The 24,859-nt window shown below is 40.2% G+C and overlaps 1 protein-coding gene across 4 annotated transcripts in view; it reads left to right on the forward strand.

The window, feature by feature from the left end:
• pde2a (phosphodiesterase 2A) overlaps nt 1-24,859 on the forward strand; it is a 509,748-nt gene that overhangs the window by 418,467 nt on the left and 66,422 nt on the right. For all 4 annotated transcript variants that reach the window (XM_061925765.1, XM_061925768.1, XM_061925766.1 and 1 more), the window contains 4 exons: nt 6,571-6,626; nt 9,309-9,368; nt 15,554-15,710; nt 18,874-18,926. In XM_061925765.1, coding sequence (XP_061781749.1) covers nt 6,571-6,626; nt 9,309-9,368; nt 15,554-15,710; nt 18,874-18,926 — 326 coding nt within the window. The remainder of the gene's footprint in view (nt 1-6,570; nt 6,627-9,308; nt 9,369-15,553; nt 15,711-18,873; nt 18,927-24,859) is intronic.

Genomic DNA, 24,859 nt, shown 5'->3' on the forward strand with positions numbered 1-24,859 from the left:
AAAATTCGATCTGTGGTTTTTTGAAAAGTTGACTAATCCAAACCATTTATTTAAAAACATAAATGTTATTTTATTTGCTGAAACGACCCTCTTCCGATAACGATATATATACGCCAATATATTATTTGTTGGGTTGTCAAAATATTGTTTACCGTATTTTTCAGACTATAAGTCGCAATTTTTTTCATAGTGCGATTTATATATGGTTTTTTCCTTCTTTATTATGCATTTTTGGCAGGTGCGACTTATACTCCGGTGCGACTTATACTCCAAAAAATACGGTAGTATTACTTAGTTTTAGCAAATTATGTCTCACTTTTCCTATATGACTTTTTCACTTTCGATACGATACCGATATTGGACCCTCGAGCCTTGGCTGATACCGATATTAAACCGATATCAGCAGGAATCAAAATGCGTACTTGTATTATTTTGTCGTGTGGAATGTTGGAAAGGCTTTGATCAAGTAAAATTACTCACAGAACAATGGTTGGTTAAAAAAACTAAAATTAACCTTTTGCACTGCAAAAAAGAGATGACAAAAATGTACATAAAAAGACTAGATTTTAGGGGGAGTAAATACAAAAGAATTATAAAATTATCTGTCCATGCATCTACTTAATTTTACCTAATGACATCCTAAATTAGCAGGACTTTTAAGATATAAATAAATAATTTATTCTGAAAACAAGCATTATTCAACTTGCAATTCTTAAATTAGGACTATTTGGGATGTTGCAGAATCTTAAAACCAGATTTTCTTAGGTCATTGGTGAAACCGGGGGTTTTGAGCCACAAGCGGCTCTTTAGCGAACCTTCCTAATTGTTAGAAATTGTTAGAAATCCCACTGTTTCCAGGAAACATGCTTCACTGATGAGCGCATTCGGCACATGCCATTTTTTCCTAATTTCGCAAGTCCTTGAACGCACCGCAGTTTGTTTACATGTACAACTTTCTCCGACCTGTTTTACGCCACTCCTTCTTTGTCTCATTTTGTCCACCAAACGTTTTATACTGTGCGTGAATGCACAAAGGTGATCTTTGTCGATGTTATCGTTTCGTGTTGCGTGCTAATCAGGCATATTTGGTCACTGCGTGACTGCAAGCTAATTGATGCTAACATGCTATTTAGGCTAGCTGTATGTACATATTGCAGCAAATATATTATATTTTACATTTAATTTCCTTTACTAATGTGTATTTAGTTTATTTTTCCATGTTTCATGACACATTATCTGTATGTAATATTGGCTGCATTTCTGATAGTTGTTTGTGCACCATGTTGTTCCAGACCACAGCAAACGTTACCCAGCTTGCAAAGATTGTAATAAATCCATTAGAAGAAGACAGCCCGACGTTTCCTTTAACTTGGACACACACATCTATACCTTTGGCCTTTGGTAATGTTGTAACAAATAATATTTCTATTAAATAGGCTTTACTTTGCATTTTAATTAACGTGGGATTATTTTTTGTATTTAGAAATAATAGTACCAACTTTCTTTTTTTTTTTTTTTTTTTCTCCAACATTTGTGGCACTGGCGTGGCGCCCCCTGATGGACGGCGCCCTTAGCATTTGCCTATACGGCCTATGCCACGGGCCGGCCCTGTGAGCCAGTAATTTCCAGGAGTTATCTCACCTTCTGAGAAGTTTTACTAATGTTTTCCAATGTTGTATAAATGTGTAGAATAAATATTACATTTCAACATTTCTGTCAACGAAGATATACGTCAGCCTGCGACACATGGTCATTTTGATAGTAGGCTAATATAGCTAATTAGCCACTTACATTGTCATGATCCGTGGCCCGGATCATGTTTTTGGTATTTTTGGTTAGTTTTGGACTCCCTCAGTTCCTGTTTTGTGCACCCTTGAGTTTGTTTTAGTTACCATGGTTGCTTATTATTTTCACCTGCCTCTGATTGGTGTTCGGGACGCTCACCTGTTCCCCGAGCACTAATCAGAGGCATTATTTAAGCCTGCCTTTGCCGGTCAGTCGGTCTGGCTTCATTGTCTGCTATATGCTACAGCAGGGGTGTCAAACTCAAATAAAGAGTGGGCCAAAATTTTAAACTGAACAAAGCCGCAGGCCAACGTTGAACAAATTAACCTTTTAATAGGGACCCAAACAAGTTTTGCATTGAATATTGAACAAGCAAGGCTTATATAACTTTATAGTGACATGCAAAATCGAGTTTCAAATAATAATAATAATAATTCAAAAATATCAATGGCATATCAAATACAATTTAAATAAAAATTGAATGCCTCTTTTCTATTTGCAGCATTCTGAGGTAAATATCAACATTAACTTTTTCCACAGGCTAATAAATTTGACAATAAAATAACAATGAATAAACCAACCATTCAGGACTTTAAACTGCTCAGTTTGCAGCACACTGATCTAATCTGATGTGCCCAAGCCAGATACCTGCCATCTTTTCTTGGATGCTAGTTTATTAATGTCGGGGCTCAGGCTTTGAGCTGAGGCAACCTTCATTATCGAACGAAGGTGTTCATCAGTCATTATATCTTGTAGTCTTGGGGGCGTGCCTTAAAGGCACTGCCTTTAACGTCCTCTACGAGCTGTCGTCACGTCCGCTTTTCATCCATTCTAACAACGTGCCGGCCCAAGATATGTGCGGCTTCTGTACACACACACACACGTGAATGCAATGCATACTTGATCAGCAGCGATACAGGTTACACTGAGGGTGGCCGGATAAACAACTTTAACACTGTTAGAAATATACGCCACACTGGGAATCCACACCTAACAAGAATGACAAACACATTTCGGGAGAACTTCCGCACCGTAACACAACATAAACACAACAGAACAAATACCCGGAACCCTTGTATCGTTGCGTTGCATTCACTTGTGTGTGCGTGCAGAAGCCGCACATATTATGTGACTGGGCCAGCACTTGTTGGACTGGATGAAAAGCGGACGTGACGATTTTCGAGAGGGGCACTGATATTTGGGAGTCTCCCGGGAAGGTTGGCAAGTATGAGAATTAGCGGTGAATGCGGTGTTACCGCGGCACCGCCGCTGTATATAATCGGCGGGCCAGCTCTAGTGTTAATTTGATATCGCCTCAAGGGCCAAGTGAAATTACACGTCCAATTTTGGCCTGCGGGCCAGAGTTTGACACCCATGTGCTACAGTTACGTGAGTATTCCTTGTCTTCTTGCCAGTGACGTGCAGTCACTAGAGGCAGGTGAGGCGGGACCTCACCTGCCATCATGGAAAGAAAAAAAATGTAAAAAGAAAAAATTAAAATTAAATTGTTATATGTATCCAGTGATTATACTATAAAGTTATTTTCCATTTAACTTCACCAGTTTTAGATTATTTTTATTCAAAATCGCTGAATTTTCACATTTGCCATTCAAATACTGAGAAGAGACGGTGCGGTGAACAGCAGCCAGTTGAGGCACGTCACTCAGTGCCTCAACATGGATTCCGGACTCGGCTAACTGCTGGCCTGCTGTGCAGTGAGACTGTATTGCTATATGAACTATATTATACATTTCCATAGTTTAGTTAGCTGAGGTATATAATGTACAGTGTATTTTGTCAACAACTGTATGTGTGTAACGTATTTCTTGTGCTGAGCGATCATAAAACGGCTGCAAAAGATGCACTGGCTGAGGCTCCAGTAATCCCGCCTCCTGCACCCCCGCCGTAGAATTGTTATATCAACTAAAGCCCACACTTAAACTTTCCACGTGCAAGATTGAATCTATTTAAAAAAGTTATTTCATAAGAAGCCAAAAAGTGCAAAAACAATCATGTTCGTGTTGGAAGAGTTGTGAATGACTGCAGGGCCACAACATTAAGTACACCTGCAGACTGCAGGTGTATCTAATTCACAACTCCTCCAACACGAACATTATTGTTTTTGGCTTCTTATTAAATAACTTTTGTAACCTATTTTCATGGGCTTTCCTCTTTGTGATGTTAAGTTCCTGTTATGCGCTGTTATACAGTATATGCCTTGAGCTCTTATTTTGAAGGCGCTAAGAGCGGAAGTGATGACACGTTGCGGAGGTTTTTGAAAGAAGGTAAATAAAGTGGTCCTCGTGTAAACTGGAGCCTCCATGTTTGTTATTTTGTAGTTTCATACAGTATAGGCGACATTTATAAACCCTCGGTTACACTTTTTTTAAATAGATTCAATCTTGCACGTGGAAAGTTTAAGTGAGGGCTTTAGTTGCGGCGCATGGACTTAATTTCTAAGTAAAGGTAAGACCGTAATAACGTTTTTTTTATTAAATGTGCTTTTTTGTGCGCTACAGTTTGTATGTGTAAAGTTAAAGTTAAGTTAAAGTACCAATGATTGTCACACACACACTAGGTGTAATGAAATTTGTCCTCTGCATTTGTCCCATCCCCTTGTTCACCCCCTGAGAGGTGAGGGGAGCAGTGGGCAGCAGCGGCGCCGCGCCCGGGAATCATTTTTGGTGATTTAACCCCCAATTCCAACCCTTGATGCTGAGTGCCAAGCAGGGAAGAATGCTGGTATGAGCTTTTAAACATAACCCGTTAACTGCTGCCAATCAAATGGTGAATAAGATACTCTTTAGGGTTCATATGTTTGTAAATCTGACTGTGATGAAGTCAGTGCCTCACCAGCCATCAACCTCACCGCACGTCACTGCTTCTTGCCTATGCTAAGTGTTAGCCTTAGCTTTGAGTGCAATCGGCACATTTTTACTCTGGCTTGTTTTCAGTTTTTGGTACTTGTTTGACTTTTGACAAATAAATGATGTTCCTACCTGCACGTCCTGTCTGGAGTTGTCCGTTTGCATCCCGGGGGAACGAACGTAACACACATCATGTGTTGCCATCATTATAACACTTATGTAAGTCTTTTAATTTTTTGCGGCTCCAGAACGATTATTTTTTTGTATTTTGGGTTGCCGACCCTTGGGTTAAACCAGGGGTCGGCAACCTTTACCAGTCAAAGAGCCATTTTGACCAGTTTCACAAATTATAGAAAACAATGGAAGCCGCAAAAAAAATTTTAAATTTTAAATGAAATAACACTGTATACAAAGTTTTTTTTTTGCTTTGTGCTATGTATAACTGGGGGTCTCAGACACACTGCCCACACCTTTATGTGGAATTTGAAAGCTGGTGCGGCACGTGGGTTTTAAATGATTGGAGCGTTACGCGTGCCGTGATGATACAGCATATAGCACCCACTACAGTCAGCGTGCCTGATTAGCCACACGTTGTATGAGGCTTCCGCTTGCTTACGTAGGCGACAGCAAGGCATACTTGCTCAACAACCACACAGCTCACACTGACAGTGGCGGTATAAAAAAAAAAAAACTTTAACACTCTTACTAATAATGCGCCACATGGTGAACCCACACCAAACAAGAATGACAAACAAATTTCGGGAGAACATCTGCACCGTAACACAACATAAACACAACAGGACAAATACCCAGAATCCCATGCAGCCCTAAGTCTTCCGGGCTACATTATACACCCCCGCTACCAAACCCCGCCCACCTCAACCGACGCACAGAGAGGGGGGTTGATGTGTGAGGTTGATGTATAATGTAGCCCGGAAGAGTCAGGGCTGCATGGGATTCTGGGTGTTTGTTCTGTTGTGTTTATGTTGTGTTAAGGTGCAGATGTTCTCCCGAAATGTGTTTGTCATTTTTGTTTGGTTTTGGTTCAAAGTGTGGCACATTATTAGTAAGAGTGTTAAAGTTGTTTTATATGGTCACCGTCAGTGTAACCTGTGTGGTTGTTGACCAAGTATGCCTTGCTGTCACGTACGTGTGCAAGCAGAAGATGTATATTGTATAACAACACGGACAGCTGGCACGCTGTTAATATAGATTGTAGAGGGCACCAAATGTTGTACCATCATGGCACGCCCCTATTATAGCCGTAAGGGTGAAAATCTGTTAATATTAATCCCGGGAGTTTTCTGCGAGAGGCACTGAAATCCGGAAGTCTCACGGGAAAATTGGGGGGTTCAGCAAGTAAGCTGCTGAGCCGCATCAGAGTGATCAAAGAGCCGCATGCGGCTCCGGAGCCGCGGGTTGCCGACCCCTGGGTTAAACGAATCATTGAACAGAAAAAAATTGCCGTCGACAATTTTTCACGGTCAAGAACGTCTAAAGTGTTTTTCATTTTTCATCTGATTACACAGTAAGAAGCAGAAAGCGCCTTAATAGGACGAGGCTTTGTTTGGCGGTAAACACATTCTTCTTCTCTTTTTTTTTGCCTTGTTTGCTATTCACACATGCAGAAAGCAGCAGCTTCATGAATACATCAATGTTTTTTCCTTTTTAATAATTTGCCCATGCCGTCTGTTCTTCTCGCAATAACCGTCGGAACAAGGCGCACCGTGGAAAGTGTCGTCTGCTTTCGACTCACATTCCCTGTTCCGTTCACACGTTTTTATTAGTGGGGCACGAGAAACAAATTGAAAAGAGATTAAGAGCGAGGCGAGAACATGACAGGGAAATGAAAGGGTGCTTAAAGGGAGTGAGTTTTAATCAATGGCCTCCTTGGTTCTGTCCTTTTTTTCTTTTCCAGCTGTGGTTATTCCCATCTTGGACCAGGAGAGGACCAAGACTATTGCTGTCTTACTGGTGAGTTCTTGTGAGAGAACGTTATTACCGGTAGTTTGTCCCATGCAATGGACAAGACGGGTGTCCACAGAGAGAACCAAGGACTGCACTGCAAAAAGTCAGTGTTCAAAAACAAGAAAAACAATTATTTTACTTGAACTAAGCAAAATTATCTGCCAATAGAACAAGAACATTTGGCTTTCCAAAACAAGTAAAATTAGCTAACTTCAATGAACCTAAAAAAAACCTTAAAATAAGTATATTCTCACTAATAACAAGTGCACTTTTCTTGGTAGAAAAAAATTAGACCTTTTTGCTCAATATGTTGAAAGATATTCTTAAATTAAGTAAATGCTAGCGCCATTATCTTGACATAATGATATGCGCTCGGCATTACATTTCTTGAAACCAGCAAACTTATACTAAAAACTAATTTATTGTTCTTAATGGAAAGGCAACAATCAATCAATCAATCAATCAATGTTTATTTATATAGCCCTAAATCACAAGTGTCTCAAAGGGCTGCACAAGCCACAATGACATCCTCGGTACAGAGCCCACATAAGGGCAAGGAAAAACTCACCCCAGTGGGATATCGATGTGAATGACTATGAGAAACCTTGGAGAGGACCGCATATGTGGGTAACCCCCCCCCCCCCCCCCCCCTCTAGGGGAGACCGAATGCAATGGATGTCGAGTGGGTCTAACATAATATTGTGAGAGTACAGTCCATAGTGGATCCAACATAATAGTAAGAGTCCAGTCCATAGTGGGGTTAGCAGGAGACCATCCCGAGCGGAGACGGGTCAGCAGCGAAGAGATGTCCCCAACCGATGCACAGGCGAGCGGTCCACCCCAGGTCCCGACTCTGGACAGCCAGCACTTCATCCATGGCCACCGGACCTGTGTCTCCCCCTCCACAAGGGATAGGGGGAGCAGAGGAGAAAAGAAAAGAAACGGCAGATCAACTGGTCTAAAAAAGGGGGGCTATTTAAAGGCTAGAGTATACAAATTAGTTTTAAGATGGGACTTAAATGCTTCTACTGGGGTAGCATCTCTAACTGTTACCGGGAGGGCATTCCATAGTACTGGAGCCCGAATAGAAAACGCTCTATAGCCTGCAGACTTTTTTTGGGCTCTGGCAATCACTAATAAGCCAGAGTTCTTTGAACGCAGATTTCTTGCCGGGACATATGGTACAATGCAATCGACAAGATAGGACGGAGCTAGACCGTGTAGTATTTTATACGTAAGTAGTAAAACCTTAAAGTCACATCTTAAGTGCACAGGAAGCCAGTGCAGGTGAGCCAGTATAGGCAACCACTTGCATACTTGCCAACCTTGAGACCTCCAATTTCGGGAGGTGGGGGGTGGGTGCGGGGGACGTGGTTGGGGCGGGGCGTGGTTGGGGGCGTGGTTAAGAGGGGAGGAGTATATTTACAGCTAGAATTCACCAAGTCAAGTATTTCATATATATATATATATATATATATATATATATATATATATATATAAGAAATAATTGACTTTCAGTGAATTCTAGCTATATATATATATATATAAATAAAAGAAATACTTGAATTTCAGTGTTAATTTATTTATAACACATATATACACACACATAACACTCATCTACTCATTGTTGAGTTAAGGGTTGAATTGTCCATCCTTGTTCTATTCTCTGTCACTATCTTTCTAACCATGCTGAACACCCTCTCTGATGATGCATTGCTGTGTGGCACGCACAAAAGTGCTTTCATCAAATGCACTAGATGGCAGTATTGTCCTGTTTAAGAGTGTCACAACATTGCTGTTTACGGCAGACGGACTGCTTTACTGTAGACGACGTTCTTTATATTGTGTCCGCATGGAGCTGGAGGGGGCGTGGCCTCCAGCTCCGCCTGAATTTCGGGAGATTTTTGGGAGAAAATTTGTCCCGGGAGGTTTTCGGGAGAGGCGCTGAATTTCGGGAGTCTCCCGGAAAATCCGGGAGGGTTGGCAAGTATGCACTTGTTACTCTCGGAGTCTATTAGCCGCTCAGACAAATCATATTGTCTAAAAATGCATTTTCCCATCGATAACATGACATCATCGCGCCAAGTGCGTGCTCTTTCAGTCAATTAGTGCGCATATATACAGCCCGGTCCCCGGCCAAAATGTTTTTAATTGTAATATTGAAGAATTAATCTGAATGTGCATGTTCAAAATTGTTAGAAATGTTAAATGTTTAAATATTAACTGTCAGTTTGCTGTACCGTGCCAATTGTACTACTATATAAGTACGTATTCTCTATTGTTTCATTGAAAATAAAACAGCAAAGTCCATTTGGCTGTCATCCCTTTTAAATTGTGTCAAAGTCATGATTTTTTTTTTCATGCTTGAAATAAGAAATTATTACTTTAAAAAAGTAGTTTTATACTTGTGAGTTTTGATGACACAGCTTTGCAACAGTTGATATTCTAGTTTCAAGCATGTTTTACTCAATATAGGTCATAAAATCTCAGCAACAAGCTGTAACATCTTACTGAGATCATTTAGGACCAAAACCCTTAAAACAAGTAAAACAATCACATAAAATCTGCTTAGTGAGAAGAATTATCTTATCAGACAGAAAATAAGCAAATGTCACCCTTATTTGAGATATTTCATCTTACTTAGATTTCAGTTTTTGCAGTGTTGATTTGATATTTTCCGTGTTGCAGGTGGGCTGCAGCCCCCTCACTGATCAGGATGAAGTGCACCTCAACACGCTGGAGAAACATGTACGTTTATCTCGCCGACTTTGGCTATCTGATGTTTCGACCTTGTCTTTTTTTTCCCCTCGACGACGCACATTCTGCATATCAACGAGCTTTGACCTTGTGTTTACTTTATAAAAAGCAGACAGATGCTTTGTATTTCAGATCAGACGCCCACCTTTTAGTCTTAGCACAAATAAATGCGCTCATACACATATATATATATATATATATATTTTGCCAAAAGTATTTGGCCACCCATCCAAATGATGAGAATCAGGTGTCCTAATAACTTGGCCCGGCCACAGGTGTATAAAATCAAGCAAGCACTTAGGCATGGAGACTGTTTCTACAAACATTTGTGAAAGAATGGGCTGCTTTCAGTGATTTCCAGCGTGGAACTGTCATAGGATGCCACCTGTGCAACAAATCCAGTCGTGAAATTCCCTCGCTCCTAAATATTCCAAAGTCGACTATATTATAAGAAAATGGAAGAGTTTGGGAACAACAGCAACTCAGCCACCAAGTGGTAGGCCACGTAAACTGACAGAGAGGGGTCAGCGGATGCTGAAGCGCATAGTGCAAAGACTTTCTGCACAGTCAGTTGCTACAGAGCTTCAAACTTCCAATTAGCCCACGTACAGTACGCAGAGAGCTTCACGGAATGGGTTTGAAGGGCCGAGCAGCTGCATCTAAGCCATACATCACCAAGTCCAATGCAAAGCACGTCGCCACTGGACTCCAGAGCAGTGGAGACGCCTTCTCGAGAGTGATGAATCACGCTTTTCCATCTGGCGATCTGATGGGCGAGTCTGGGTTTGGAGGTTGCCAGGAGAACGCTACATTTCGGACTGCATTGTGAAATTTGGTGGAGGAGGAATTATAGTGTGGGGTTGTTTTTCAGGAGTTGGGCTTGGCCCCTTAGTTCCAGTGAAAGGAACTTTGAATGCTCCAGGATACCAAAACATTTTGGACAATTCCATGCTCCCGACCTTATGGGAACAGTTTGGAGCGGGCCCCTTCCTCTTCCAACATGACTGTGCACCAGTGCACAAAGCAAAGTCCATAGAGACATGGAAGACAGAGTCTGGTGTGGATGAACTTGACTGGCCTGCACAGAGTCCTGACTTGAACCGGAGAGAACACCTTTGGTATGAATTAGAACGGAGACTGGCCTTCTCGACCAACATCAGTGTGTGACATCACCGATGCGCTTTTGGAAGAATGGTCTAAAATTCCTATAAAGACTCTCCGCAACCTTGTGGACAGCCTTCCCAGAAGAGGTGACGCTGTAATAGCTGCAAAAGGTGGACCGACATCATATTGAACCCTATGGGTTAGGAATGGGATGGCACTTCAAGTTCATATGTGAGTCAAGGCAGGTGGCCAAATACTTTTGGCAATATAGTGTATGTAGGGTTGTATATTTTTAAGATTTTATCCATACGATACCCTGATCGATACCGTTTTTTATCGGTACTCTTTGTGGAAATAAAGATGAGGGAAAAATGCATTTTAATTAGCAGTTCTATTAGGCAAGGCAAGGCAACTTTATTTGTAGAGCACTTTTCATACACAAGGCAGACTCAAAGTGCTTCACAGACAACAAATTGAAATGAAAGAAAATAAAAGCAACATTAAAATGCAGACAATAAAAATAAAAATAAATTATTAGCACAAGAGGTTGAACACCTCCAACATGATGTGTTATGCTGGGTTATTTATGTATGAGTTGCTAGTGTTGGGTTAAATTTTGGAGTTATTTTTATGAGGAGGACTAAATTTTTTGGGTTATGAGGGTATTATTTTAACTACATTTATGGGTTTTCAAAATTATGAACCATTTTTGTAACGTATTTTTGGGCTAAAATACTTTTTTTTTTATTAAAAAGTTACTTTATCATTGAAGGGATATTTGATATGGATTAATCTCATTAACATTATTTACAATCACCCAACATTGAGTTAGCATAACTCAACTTTTGGGTTAAGTAATTCAACCCAATAGTTGGGTTGGGAATAACCCAACATTAAGTTATCATAACTCAACGTTTTATTTCGATAATGCTACGCAAAAGTTGGATTGAAAAAAATGAACCCAAAATGTTGAGTTAAAATAACTCAAATAAGGGTTTTGTCCTTTCTGAACCAGCAGTTGGGTTAAAATTGGGTTATTTTTTAACCTAACATTTATTAGTGTGTAACATCTCAGTGCAGGAAAGTCTTTTATTAATACCTGTTTTTTTTAAGTGTGAAATGCAGTTCTACACAGATCTTTCACTGTGTTTCTATTCATTACAATTACACTAATATATGGCATATATGTAAACATACTGTTTACATCAGGGGTGCTCATTACGTCGATCGCGAGCTACCGGTCGATCTCGGAGGGTGTGTCAGTCGATCACCAGCCAGGCATTAAAAAAATAGTCCTAAAAATGAGCGATCATAAAGCTTCACTATGACGTCACTTTCGTCACTTGATTGACATTCACGGCACCCGAGGGTCTTCTGAGATGACGCTGGCTGCTGCCAGCTCATTAAAATTACCGACTGGAAGGCGAGAAACACTTTATTTCAACAGACTGGCGCCATACCTGTCGTCAAAACTCCAAAGACCGACTGCACAGTTGGACAGTTGCGCTAACAAAATAAGAGTCTCAGAAAGCTGGCGTGCACAAGCTAGCAAGCTACGGAGTTTGCCGACAATGTATTTCTTGTAAAGTGTATACAAAGGAGTACGGAAGCTGGACAAATAAGATGCCAAAAACCAACCACTTTCATGTGGTATTGGACAGAAGGAGGACTTTTTTTCTCCTCCATTCGAAAATGCGGACAATATCAGCACCGCTGTCTGATTCCTATCAATGCAAGTCATCAGAATCAGGTAATACACCAACTTATATTCTTGTCTTCATGAAAGAAAGGAATCTATATGTGTTAAACATGCTTGTATTATCTTTAAACACCTTTAACTTATTAACAATATTAACTGTATGTGTTAAACATGCTTGTATTATCTTTAAACACTTTTAACTTATTAACAATATTAACTATATGTGTTAAACATGCTTGTATAATCTTTAAACACCTTTAAGTTGTTAACAATATTAACTATATGTATTAAACATTCTTGTATTATCATTAAACACCTTTAATTTTTTAACAATATTAACTATGTGTTAAACATGCTTGTATTATCATTAAAACCTTTAACTTGTTAACAATATTAACTATATGTATTAAACATGCTTGTATTATCATTAAACACCTTTAATTTTTTAACAATATTAACTGTGTTAAACATGCTTGCATTATCTTTAAACACCTTTTACTTGTTAACAATATTAACTATATGTATTAAACATACTTGTATTATCATTAAACACCTTTAATTTTTTTAACAATATTAACTATATGTGTTAAACATGTTTGCATTATCATTAAACACCTTTAACTTGTTAACAAAAACATATATTTCATAAATAAGTACATGTAAATTATATATATGAATGAGGTAGATCCCCACGACTTGATCAATTGAAAAGTAGCTCGCCTGCAGAAAAAGTGTGAGCACCCCTGGTTTACATGATATATCATATCAAATATATCATATAAATCAATACAATCAATTAATGAGGGTGTCCATTTTGTAACAATAGGAATTGGTATTTGTGTTTACGTTGCACACGGACGTATTTGAGTGACGGACCGAAAGCCATATTGAGTGTTGACAGCTTCCGATGTATGTGTGTGTGTAGTGTGTATTATGTAAATAAAAGGACTCAATAAGCAAGTGTAATTTGTAAGCAATTTGATGGATTATCATATCACCTCAGTTTTTCATGGGTGGATTCATATTGGCTTGTGGATTAATGGATCGCTAAGAGGACGGTTGAAAAAACGCGGCCGTGACTCGTCGGGAGGAAAGTGTGTTCACTTCAAACTGACACAGCGTGTGTGACTTTGAGGAACTTTTACGGAGGAAATATTGTTGTGTTTACAAACTTTTGTGTGGTGTTGCTTCCTTATTTGTCATTACTCAAAGCTGATTTCAATGTGTAGCAGCGGCAGCTGAACTGAACGTGACAGCGTGTCATAATTACGTCGATAGCAGTATCGTTAGTCCAGAATCTTCACGGTCCTCATGGACCTAATTAGGAACCGGTACCAAAAAATACGGGTACTCATCCCTTATACCGTGTACCGGTATTTTTTGGTACCGGTTTCTAATTGGGTCGGTCCAAGAGGATCCTTAAGATTCTGGCATAATGATAGTTCTATCAATATTTTTTTATCCAGTTGATCGTCGTCATTATGACATGCTGTCACATTCAATTCAAGTGTCGCTAGTACGCACGGGTAGATAATAATCCGCTTGGATTAATCACAAATAAGGAAGCAACACCACACAAAAAGTTGTAACATATCAATATTTTCTCCTCAAAAGTCCCTAAAAATAGTTAGTGTCAGTTTGAAGTGAACGCCACTAGGGAGCACTTCATCAACAGGCCAATATTAAACCACACAAAAAATAGAATGGCCGTGCGCGGCCCGAGGGTCCCTGGTTCAATCCCCACCTAGTTCCAACCTCGTCATGTCCGTTGTGTCCTGAGCAAGACACTTCACCCTTGCTCCTGATGGGTGCTGGTTAGCGCCTTGCATGGCAGCTCCCTCCATCAGTGTGTGAATGTGTGTGTGAATGGGTAAATGTGGAAGTAGTGTCAAAGCGCTTTGAGTACCTTGAAGGTAGAAAAGCGCTATACAAGTACAACCCATTTATCATTTATTTAATCTATGTATGCATATATACACACACACACACATACACATATATATATATATATATATATATATATATATATATATATATATATATATATATATATATATATATATATATATATATATATATATATATATATATATATATACCCACATATACACACAAACATATATATATATACACATACTGTATATACGTACATACATACATATATATATATATATATATATATATACATATATATATATGTATGTATGTACGTATATACAGTATGTGTATATATATATATTTGTGTGTATATGTGTGTATTAATATGGATATATATATATATATACACACACACACACATATATATATATATGTATGTATGTATGTATGTACGTATATACAGTATGTGTATATACTGTATATATGTGTTTGTGTGTATATATGTGTATTAATATGGATATATATATATATATACATATATATATAAATATATATATATATATATATATATATATATATATATATATATATATATATATATATATATATATGTATATATATATATATATATATATATATATATCCAAGGTTACTGTGGTTTATCAGTTATACAGTGTGGTAGAGCGGAATATACGTTCGGTCAGGAAAACATATGTCTAATTTAAACTCCCCTGCGAAACAGGCTTGTAGGGATGAAATAGCCTGTTTTTTCCTGACCTAATGTATAAATATGATTATATATATGTATATTATATATATATATATATATATATATATATATATATATATATATATATATATATATACACTGTATGTAGGTTGATTATATGACCAAAATAATATTATTTCATTCATTCATATTTGTCCGTGTGCAACATAAACACCAATAAGAATTCCTATTGTTACAAAATGCACACCCACCTAACATGCTAATTGATGGTATTGATTTTTATTACATATTTGATATATAATGTTAAAGGTTTGTGAATGAACGTACCATACATTAATATTAATGTACTTTATGATTGAATTACTATTATTTTAAATGTTGTTATTATAGAGGCAAGCGGTGGAAGATGGATGGATATACTGCGTGTAATTGTAATGATTAGAAACACAGTGCTGGATCTGTGTGGTCTTTACAAGGTGATGGCATAAAAAGTGCGCTGCACATGCACACATACTGTCGTTGACTTGTTTAAGACTTAAAAAGCAGGTGTTGATAAATGACTTCCCTGCTGTGAGATGTTACATGATGTTGCTGGTGCACAACCTCTTTATTCACACAAAGTACATACAGTATGGTACCGATGAATACCGATATCGATAAGGAATATCGATACTGGTATCAGTATCGACAAAATCCTAACAATATACATCCCTACTCATGCGTGTGTATATGTGTGTGTGTGTGTGTGTGCGTGACGTCACACAGGTGTCGGTGGCATGTGTGCGCGTCCAGCTTGTTCAGGCGTCCTACCAGAGGCCCCCCCTCAGCCCCTCGCCGATCCAGTCCCACAATGCACTGCTGCAACTCAACGTCTCTGAGCAGGACTACTGCGAGTTGGACCACAACATCCTGCAACTCTGCGGTACGTAAACGCGCGCGCACGCACACCTCCGAGGACGTGCTGATTTACAGATCTGGGAATTTGTGGCACAGCCTCAGCTGTCATGATGAAACATTTAAAAACTGAATATTTCATAATTCAACTGTCACATTTTAAAGTTAAAGTTAAAGTACCAATGATTGTCACACACACACTAGGTGTGGCGAAATTATTCTCTGCATTTGACCCATCACCTTTGATCACCCCCTGGGAGGTGAGGGGAGCAGTGGGCAGAATTTTTGGTGATTTAACCCCCAGTTCCAACCCGATAACCGATACAGTACCAATTCCCGGTACCTGGGAATCGATACCAGTACTCGACGGTACCAATTTTCAGTAGTTTTGTGTGTTAATAAATGTAAATTGTTCAATAATAAAAAAAAATGTTTTAATGTATTATTTTAAAATGAGCTGATTAAGATAACTGTGCTGTCAAGTTGTTATTTCGGTAGGTTGTGAGTTCAAACCCCGGCCGAGTCATACCAAAGACTATAAAAATGGGACCCGTTACCTCCCTGCTTGGCACTCAGCATCAAGGGTTGGAATTGGGGTTTAAATCACTAAAAATGATTCCCGGGCGTGGCACCGCTGCTGCTCACTGCTCCCCTCACCTCCCAGGGGGTGAACAAGGGGATGGGTCAAATGCAGAGGACAAATTTCACCACACCTAGTGTGTGTGTGACAATCATTGGTACTTTAACTTTATATCTTGTATTAATTTGCAATGCAGTTGCACCTCCAAGACATTAGATGGCAGTGCTGTGGTATGATGTCTAACGAGGAAGTAGCTTTTTCCAGGGAGCTCAATGTGCTATGTTGCGCCCTACAAAGTGTGTTTTTTTGGGGGTCAAAAAACATGGTTTTTCATGGGTAAAAAAAAAGGGGGGTCATAAAAGATTGAAAAAATTACAACTTTATTAAAGTTAAAGTTAAAGTTCCAATGATTGTCACACACACACACTAGGTGTGGTGAAACTTGTCCTCTGCATTTGACCCATCCCCATGTTCACCCCCTTGGAGGTGAGGGGAGCAGTGAGCAGCAGCGTGCGCCGCGCTCGGGAATCATTTGGTGATTTGACTATGCTATGTTGCGCCCTACAAAGTGTGGTTTTTGTTGGGTAAAAAAAAAAGGGCGGGCATAAAAGATTGAAAAAATGACAACTTTATGGCAACAGATATTTGATCTATAGATATTTAAGTGTTGAAAGTTTAAAAAATATATCTTAATATGTGACTAATTTTTAACACTTAAATACATTTTGGGTCCCTAGGATCTTTAATATATACCAAAATTGAGGGGAGCTCTCAGGGTTACAATATATATATAGTACTGACTTTTTTAAATGAAAGATATCAAAATGGGCTTTTTTTCAGTGGGAAAAGTTTGGACGCCCCAGTAGGGAAGGGATTCATATGGCCCTGTTTTTTGATGGATCTCGCGTGAGAGGAAGTGGGGGGGGGGGTGTAATCATTTTCCAATGCAGTCTGCTGACAATGATGGAAAGTGGCATTCTGCATTGCAACTGGCGCTGTGTTCAAAGTTGGAATTGCCACAAAACACATTTTACTGCACTCCCCCCAAATTCGTCACGTTTCATGTGTCAGGTAAACCGCCACGAAAGGGTCCATATGAATGGCTTTCCTACTGTCGGCCAGTGTCTTAGTTTGAAGCCATGACTTTGTGCAGCCTGTGTGATGTATGAATTGTAAGTGTGTCGTTATTATTCTTACTAATCGCACAGCAATATACGGAGAAATCATCCCTAAAGAGGCGGCAAAATTATTAGAGATGAGACCCCGTACGGCAGTGGTCCCAAACCTTTTTGTAGCTGCGGACCGGTCAACGCTTGAAAATTTGTCCTACTGACCGGTGTGGGGGGCTGGGGGTATTTTTATTTTTTATTTTATTTTTATTTATTTTTTTGTCATAAAAAAATACAATCATGTGCTTACGGACTGTATCCCTGCAGACTGTATTGATCTATATTGATATATAATGTAGGAACCAGAATATTAATAACAGAAAGAAACAACCCTTTTGTGCGAGTGTGAATGAGTGAGGTATGTTGGGTTGGTGCACTAATTGTAAGTGTATCTTGTGTTTTGTATGTTGATTTAATAAAAAAATAAAAAAACATTTTTTTTTTTTTTTTATATATATTTTTTATTTCTTGTGCGGCCCGGTACCAATCGATCCACGGACCGGTACCAGTGGTTGGGGACCACTGCCGTACGGGACAAGCGGTAGAAAATGGAAGGATGGATGGATGGAGAGGCTTTTAAGAGGGAACTTTTACAAAGTAACAGAGCTTCCTGGACTTCTTATACTAATATTGTATTTGGAAACAACATTTAAGTGAAATATTCTTTTATCCGTACAACATTAATTTGAGGTTCAAAATTTGGCAGTATGCCAAAAAATCACAGTATTATATATGTCATCATATACAAGCCTGTTTCGCAGGTTTACCTGCTCTTCAGGGGAGTTTAAATTAGACATATTTTTTTCCTATTCGGCTCTACCGCACTGTATAACGGATAAACCACAGTATGTGTGCATGTGAGTAGTGTTTTATTTTCCAATACTCAAACACAGTGTTACTATTCAAACTGTGTGTAAAGTTACTGTGGCTGAAATATTAAATACTTGTTAAATAAATCCTCTGACTTTGTTTTTAATGAATACTTAGGCCTACTGCGCTACTGTAGTTTAATGCCGGTCGTTCTGGCGGTACTTTGTACTATTGAATGTTTATAACGTCATGCATAATGAAACCGGACTTGCTAATGGCGCTCCAGGAGACCCCAGCACTCGTCCGCTTTATTTACTCCTCTGTGATTGTCGACAAACAAGTGTGGCCCCGTGCCTTCTTCCCCAGTCTTTCGGCCTCCCTTCTTTCTTCTTCTTGTAATCTTGACAGCGACGTTTCACTTGTCTTGTCGTCATTATTGCAGCCCGTGTTTGCTGCTTCTTGGTCGCCTCTCCCTGACCTCTCTGTCACAAAGCATCCCTCTGTGGATTGCTTTTCCGTCGACTTGTCTCCATGTTCTGCATTCCTGTCTCTCAATGCGTTGTTTTCTTTTTTTTTGCCCTTTCTCCTCTCGTTTCGCAGTCATCACTCTCCCTCTCCATCCTGTCTTCCAGGTGAGCTTTATGACCTGGATGCAGCCTCTCTCCAGCTCAAAGTCATCAATTATGTAAGTGCCTGAGATCTGTCATACTCTCCCACATGCGCACACACACTAAACGAGTGAAATACAACAGTTGGAAGGGAGTCTTATGGCCCCAGGCCTGGGTGGATAATCATTTTGCAATGCAGTCTGCTGAAAATGATGGAAAGTGCCACTCTACATAACAAAGTTGGATTTGCCACAAACACTTTCTACTGCCATCTGGCGGCTGAAGAGTATAGTTAAACCCCCCCGGTCAGGTTTAAACATCGATGACATCTATTAAAACAGACAAGAAGCAAAGAATCAAACAGAGACAGAATTCAATTTGGCTGAGTGAGGAGAAACGTGTACATCTGTACCCTTGTACAGTGTCATTACGCTCTAACAAAAAAAGGTTCACGTCTCCTCCTTTATTTGGATATTCACTGTTTACATAACAACAGCTGTTTCTAAAGGAATGGGGGGGTATGCAAACAGCCATTGTTTTCGGTCACATTAACACAAAAGAAAAAGACATACTTGCCAACCTTGAGACCTCTGATTTCGGGAGGTGGGGGGTGGGGGCGTGGTCGGGGGTGAGGCGGGGCGTGGTTGGGGGCGTGGTTAAGAGGGGAGGAGTATATTGACAGCTAGAATTCACCAAGTCAAGTATTTCATATATATATATGTATATATATATATATATATATATATATATATATAGATATCTACATCCTGAAAATATGCAAACAAAACTGTGTTTAAATAATTGATACTTCAAACTTGCATAAATAAATATTAAGGAATATAACATAACTTCTGTGTTGGCCCTGCGATGAGGTGGCGACTTGTCCAGGGTGTACCCCGCCTTCCGCCCGATTGTAGCTGAGATAGGCTCCAGCGCCCCCCGCGACCCCAAAGGGAATAAGCGGTAGAAAATGGATGGATGGATGGATGGATGGATAACATAACTTGGCTTCTGAGAGTTTCAAAATGTAATGAATAAAATGCTAAAGTTGTTGATAAACAGGCAATTATTTTAATAATTAAATATGGTCATTTTAAATGAATTATTATGATAATTTAAAATCAATTATTTCAAATATGTTTATTTTAATGTATAATTCTATGGCTGGATGTAATAAGGAGTCACAAAAAAATACAAATAAAAATACAATTCATTTTGATGTTTTTAGCAAAATATAGTAAAAATGTATTTTTTTATTTTTTTTTTTAAATTCCATCCATCCATCTTCTTCCGCTTATCCGAGGTCGGGTCGCGGGGGCAGCAGCCTAAGCAGGGAAGCCCAGACTTCCCTCTCCCCAGCCACTTCGTCCAGCTCTTCCTGTGGGACCCCGAGGCGTTCCCAGGCCAGCCGGGAGACATAGTCTTCCCAACGTGTCCTGGGTCTTCCCCGCGGCCTCCTACCAGTCGGACGTGCCCTAAACACCTCCCTAGGGAGGCGTTCAGGTGGCATCCTGACCAGATGCCCGAACCACCTCATCTGGCTCCTCTCGATGTGGAGGAGCAGCGGCTTTACTTTGAGCTCCTCCCGGATGGCAGAGCTTCTCACCCTATCTCTAAGGGAGAGCCCCGCCACCCGGCGGAGGAAACTCATTTCGGCCGCTTGTACCCGTGATCTTGTCCTTTCGGTCATAACCCAAAGCTCATGACCATAGGTGAGGATGGGAACGTAGATCGACCGGTAAATTGAGAGCTTTGCCTTCCGGCTCAGCTCCTTCTTCACCACAACGGATCGATACAGCATCCGCATTACTGAAGACGCCGCACCGATCCGCCTGTCGATCTCACGATCCACTCTTCCCTCACTCGTGAACAAGACTCTTAACAAGACTTTTAAATTAATAAATATATTTATTTTTAGGTAAAATAAACATAATAATACAATTTATCTCTAGTCTGGATGATTTAGTTCTTGTCACCCTGTTGTCCTCCCGTCATGAAAAAAGGCTGTCTTCACTCAGGTCCGTATGGAGCTGGAGGGGGCGTGGCTTCCAGCTCCGGCTGAAAATCGGGAGATTTTCGGGAGAATATTTGTCCCGGGAGGTTTTCGAGAGAGGTCTTGGATCACAATAGATAACCCCTCCCGTCTCCTCCCATCGTACACAATGGAATTTTACAAGCCTTTGGCTTGGTGCAACAAAGACAGCCTCTGTCTGCTCGCCGGAAGATTCTCAAAACGGAAACTTTTGTGATAACATACATAAAATTACTCTGACACCCCCAATTTGTCATGTTTCATGTGTCAGGTAAACATGTGATTCCCCTTCCTATTGTATCTCTGCTTCCTCACTCCACAGTTGTCCCTAAAGGGGCCCTAACCCACATTTTCAACTTTTCAGACAGTACAGTGATACATTCATTCATTCATTCGATTTGAAGCCAAAGTGTGACGATGCCGCATGCCAGCTGTTGTAGTGATCCCAAGATGCGTCTTGCAGGCAGAAGGTCGTTTAATAGGAACCAGGCAATAGAAAAATAACAAAAGTCTAGCAGAAAATCTGAAAAAAAAACAGCACACACCAAATAATGGACCAGCCCTGAAGAAGGGAAGCAGGTGGACCTAAATAGAACTACCATATTTTCCGGACTATATACAAGCCACACCCATTACATTTTAGAATATTTTTGTTTCTATGTATTAGCCGCACTGGACTATAAGTCTGTCAGGTTCAAACACTGATGACATCTATTGAACAGACGAGAAGCAAGGAATCATGCAGAGACAGAGTTCAATTTGGCTCAATGAGGAGACACGTGTTTTGGGCTGTATTCTAGTTACAGATCCAAACTACGTTCTAAAAGTCCAGCCCGCGTGCTTCCTCTATTTATTTGGGAGGTCCCTGTTTACATCACTGAAGCTGTCGCTGAGGGAAGGGGGTAATCTCGACAACTCCAGTTCGACACAATACATGATTATACAAAAATGCTAATGTATTGACGCTGGTGATATCGCCTTGTCTCTGCTCTGTCTGCGTCACGGCGGTGTTCGGCCTTGGCAGTCAGCAGACACTGATACCAGACTGACTTGCAATCTTTTGGATTGCCAGCTTTTGCACAGACAAAGAAAAATACCACTTCAGCACAATTGACGATAACTATAGCAACGGCCCTTAAGCATAAAAGTTGTGTGATAATATAGACATAATTATTCTAAGAAAGTCACATGTTGTAACATTCTTTATTAACACATAAGCATTTTGTAAATGTTTATTTACATACCTTAATTGTTTACTGTAACGAGGCAGTAAAACGTGGGATCAGACAAAACAGAAGTCATCGTCATGGACCCACCAGCTGCGGAAGCCAGCTCTCCAATCAGCTTAACAGACTTAATAACTCCACGGTGACGTCTTACAAACAATACGAAAAGAATGCCATCGTAAGTTAATAATACTAACAAAGACACTGGTAGTAAGCGTGTTAGCATAGTAGCTAATGCTAACGAAGCTAGCTTCATCAAATATGCAAAAAAACACTCCTACAGACAACACACATGGGACGGTTTAGTAAGAAAACATTGTTTTAGTTACATTGTAAAACTTACAAACGTTGCTTGGAGTGATGAATGAAGAATCCATATGAGTAGAAACGCTATGGACAGCCAAACGACAACTGTACTTCCGGTAGATTTAAAAAAATAAATCTAAACAGATGGGCAATGCAGCACCGCAGTACATGCAGTGAGAAAACCATAGCACAAACAATAACACACCTATTCAGTGTGTGGTTTTTTTAACTACCGTATTTCCTTGAATTGCCGCCGGGTATATATTATCCGCATGCCTCGTTTTACCGCCAGGTCAAACTCGTTTCGCAAAATAATTAGCGCATGCTTAGAATTACTGCCGGGTCAAACTTGTTTAGCAAAATAATTAGCGCATGTCTCGTTTTACCGCCGGGTCAAACTCGTTTCGCAGAATAATTAGCATATGCTTCGTTTTACCGCCGGGTCAAACTCGTAACGTCACGAGTGACACTTCACCTTTCAAGGCATCATTTTCCAAAATGGCTAATTTCAATAATTTTAAATCGCATAAAGGGAAGAAGATAAAGAGCTATTCAGTAGGATTTAAGGTCCAAGCTATTGAATATGCTAAAAAGAACAGTAAAAATGTCTTATTAATATAGCTGCGTGTGTCAAATATGAGTCATTAAATGACTCCCGCCTCATGGTGGTAGAGCGCGCTAGTGATCCCAGGGATCATTCTTTCGACTACTCCGCTGCAGAAGAAGTGACAACAACAGTTTTCTAAACTGGACTTTCATTCGAAGCAGGAGGTAATAATTAAAGGAAGATCTCCATCGAGACAGAGAGACTTTTAAAACTGAAGAAAGATAAGGAAGACTTCTATAAACAAGTTATCGATGCTTCTGTTCAGAAGGAGCGGCGCATGGACTTCATTTATAAGTAAAGGTAAGACCACAATAACGTTTTTTTTTTTAATTAAATGTGCTTTTCATGATGGTATCCTTACATCACACTCAAATTTATAAGCGCAGGCCTAAATTTACCGCATGCCTTTGGTAAGCGCCGGAGTGAGAAGAGGTTTTAAATTAATTACCGCCCCGGCCCTAATTCAAGGAAATACGGTATTTACTTTATAGCATAAGTTAAAAAAAAAAAATCCATAAATTAGCCGCACCAATTTAAAAGCCGCGGGGTGCAAAACCTAGGAAAAAAGTGGCGGCTTATAGTCCGGAACTTACGGTACTTTACAATGAGAAGCGGGTGTGCTGGCAGGACAAGGAACAGAAAGTATAGGCGCTTCAAAGCAACGAGACCAAACAGGAAATATTGATCGAATAAGAGCACCAGGACAGGAAGTGGTTCTCAACACAGGAAAATAACAAACATAGAAGCGTCATGTGGGATCATGACAGAACATCCTCCTCACATAACAGATTCCAGACGTTCGTTATAACGCAGTCCCAAACGAAACAGAAAAGGTCCAAAATCGGGGAAAGTTGGAGTGAGGACTTGCAGGGGGTCGCCAAACTGCGGCCCCGCAACAACGGTCCAGGCCATGTGTCTCGGATGAAAAACGCAGGATGGATGGGTGCTCCAGCAGCAGCTCAGGCTCAGGTACCGGGCGTTGCTGCTGCAGGCAAGGAAGGCAAGTGCCCTCCAGTGTGTCGTCTGTCTCGCTCTCGCTCGCACTCCACCACCAACTGCCCTCTCCTTCCCGGCTGCTGCCTTTTAACAGAGTGACAGGCGATTAGATAAGCAGGCCCAGGTGTGCCATCTACGCACCTGTCGCTGATCTCGAAGCCGGTCCTGGCACACCCCGCTTCGCTGCGGGTCCGCAGGCCACGCCCCCCACACTTAGATATTGGGTTTCACTATGTAAAAGCGCTTTGAGTCACTAGAGAAAAGCGCTATATAAATATAGGGGGCTAGCAGGATCCAATATCATTTTAAAACCCGCTGGACTGAGCAGGAGAGGGGAACCTTTAGTATGAACTCTTTAATCTGCTGGCAGATGACAAACAGTAGGAACATGTGACTGGTCAGTGTGCTAAAACCTGACTGCATTTTCTTTTTAGATGAGACCAAAAGATGTTAGAGTAAAAAAAAAAAGTCAGCTTTTCATGTTACATTCCTGCTGCCTCTTAAGGGTAAGAAAGATGGCAGAGTTGCAAAAGGTCGGAGGCGGTTGAAAGCACCGAGGCTTGTTTTCTCCCCTGGTTACGTTTGGGAGTTGGGGTTGCGGGGAAAGGAGAGGCAGCGGCGGAAGATTGTTGCTTCCAAAGAATCATCATTTTGGTGACGAGAGCTTGGGGTGACTCTTATGGGATTAAAGGTATTTGGGAAAATGAAAGGGGGGGTAGCTGTGTTATATGTTTGTGTGTATGTCACAGTTGTGTACTTGTTTGTACGTGTTGTGTGATTGGGGGATTAGTGTGTTGGCTATGTTTGGCGTTTGTTATTGTCCATCAGTCATCACTGTGGATT

The sequence above is a fragment of the Nerophis lumbriciformis genome, linkage group LG30 (assembly GCF_033978685.3).
Source record: "Nerophis lumbriciformis linkage group LG30, RoL_Nlum_v2.1, whole genome shotgun sequence".
Classification (NCBI taxonomy): domain Eukaryota; kingdom Metazoa; phylum Chordata; class Actinopteri; order Syngnathiformes; family Syngnathidae; genus Nerophis; species Nerophis lumbriciformis.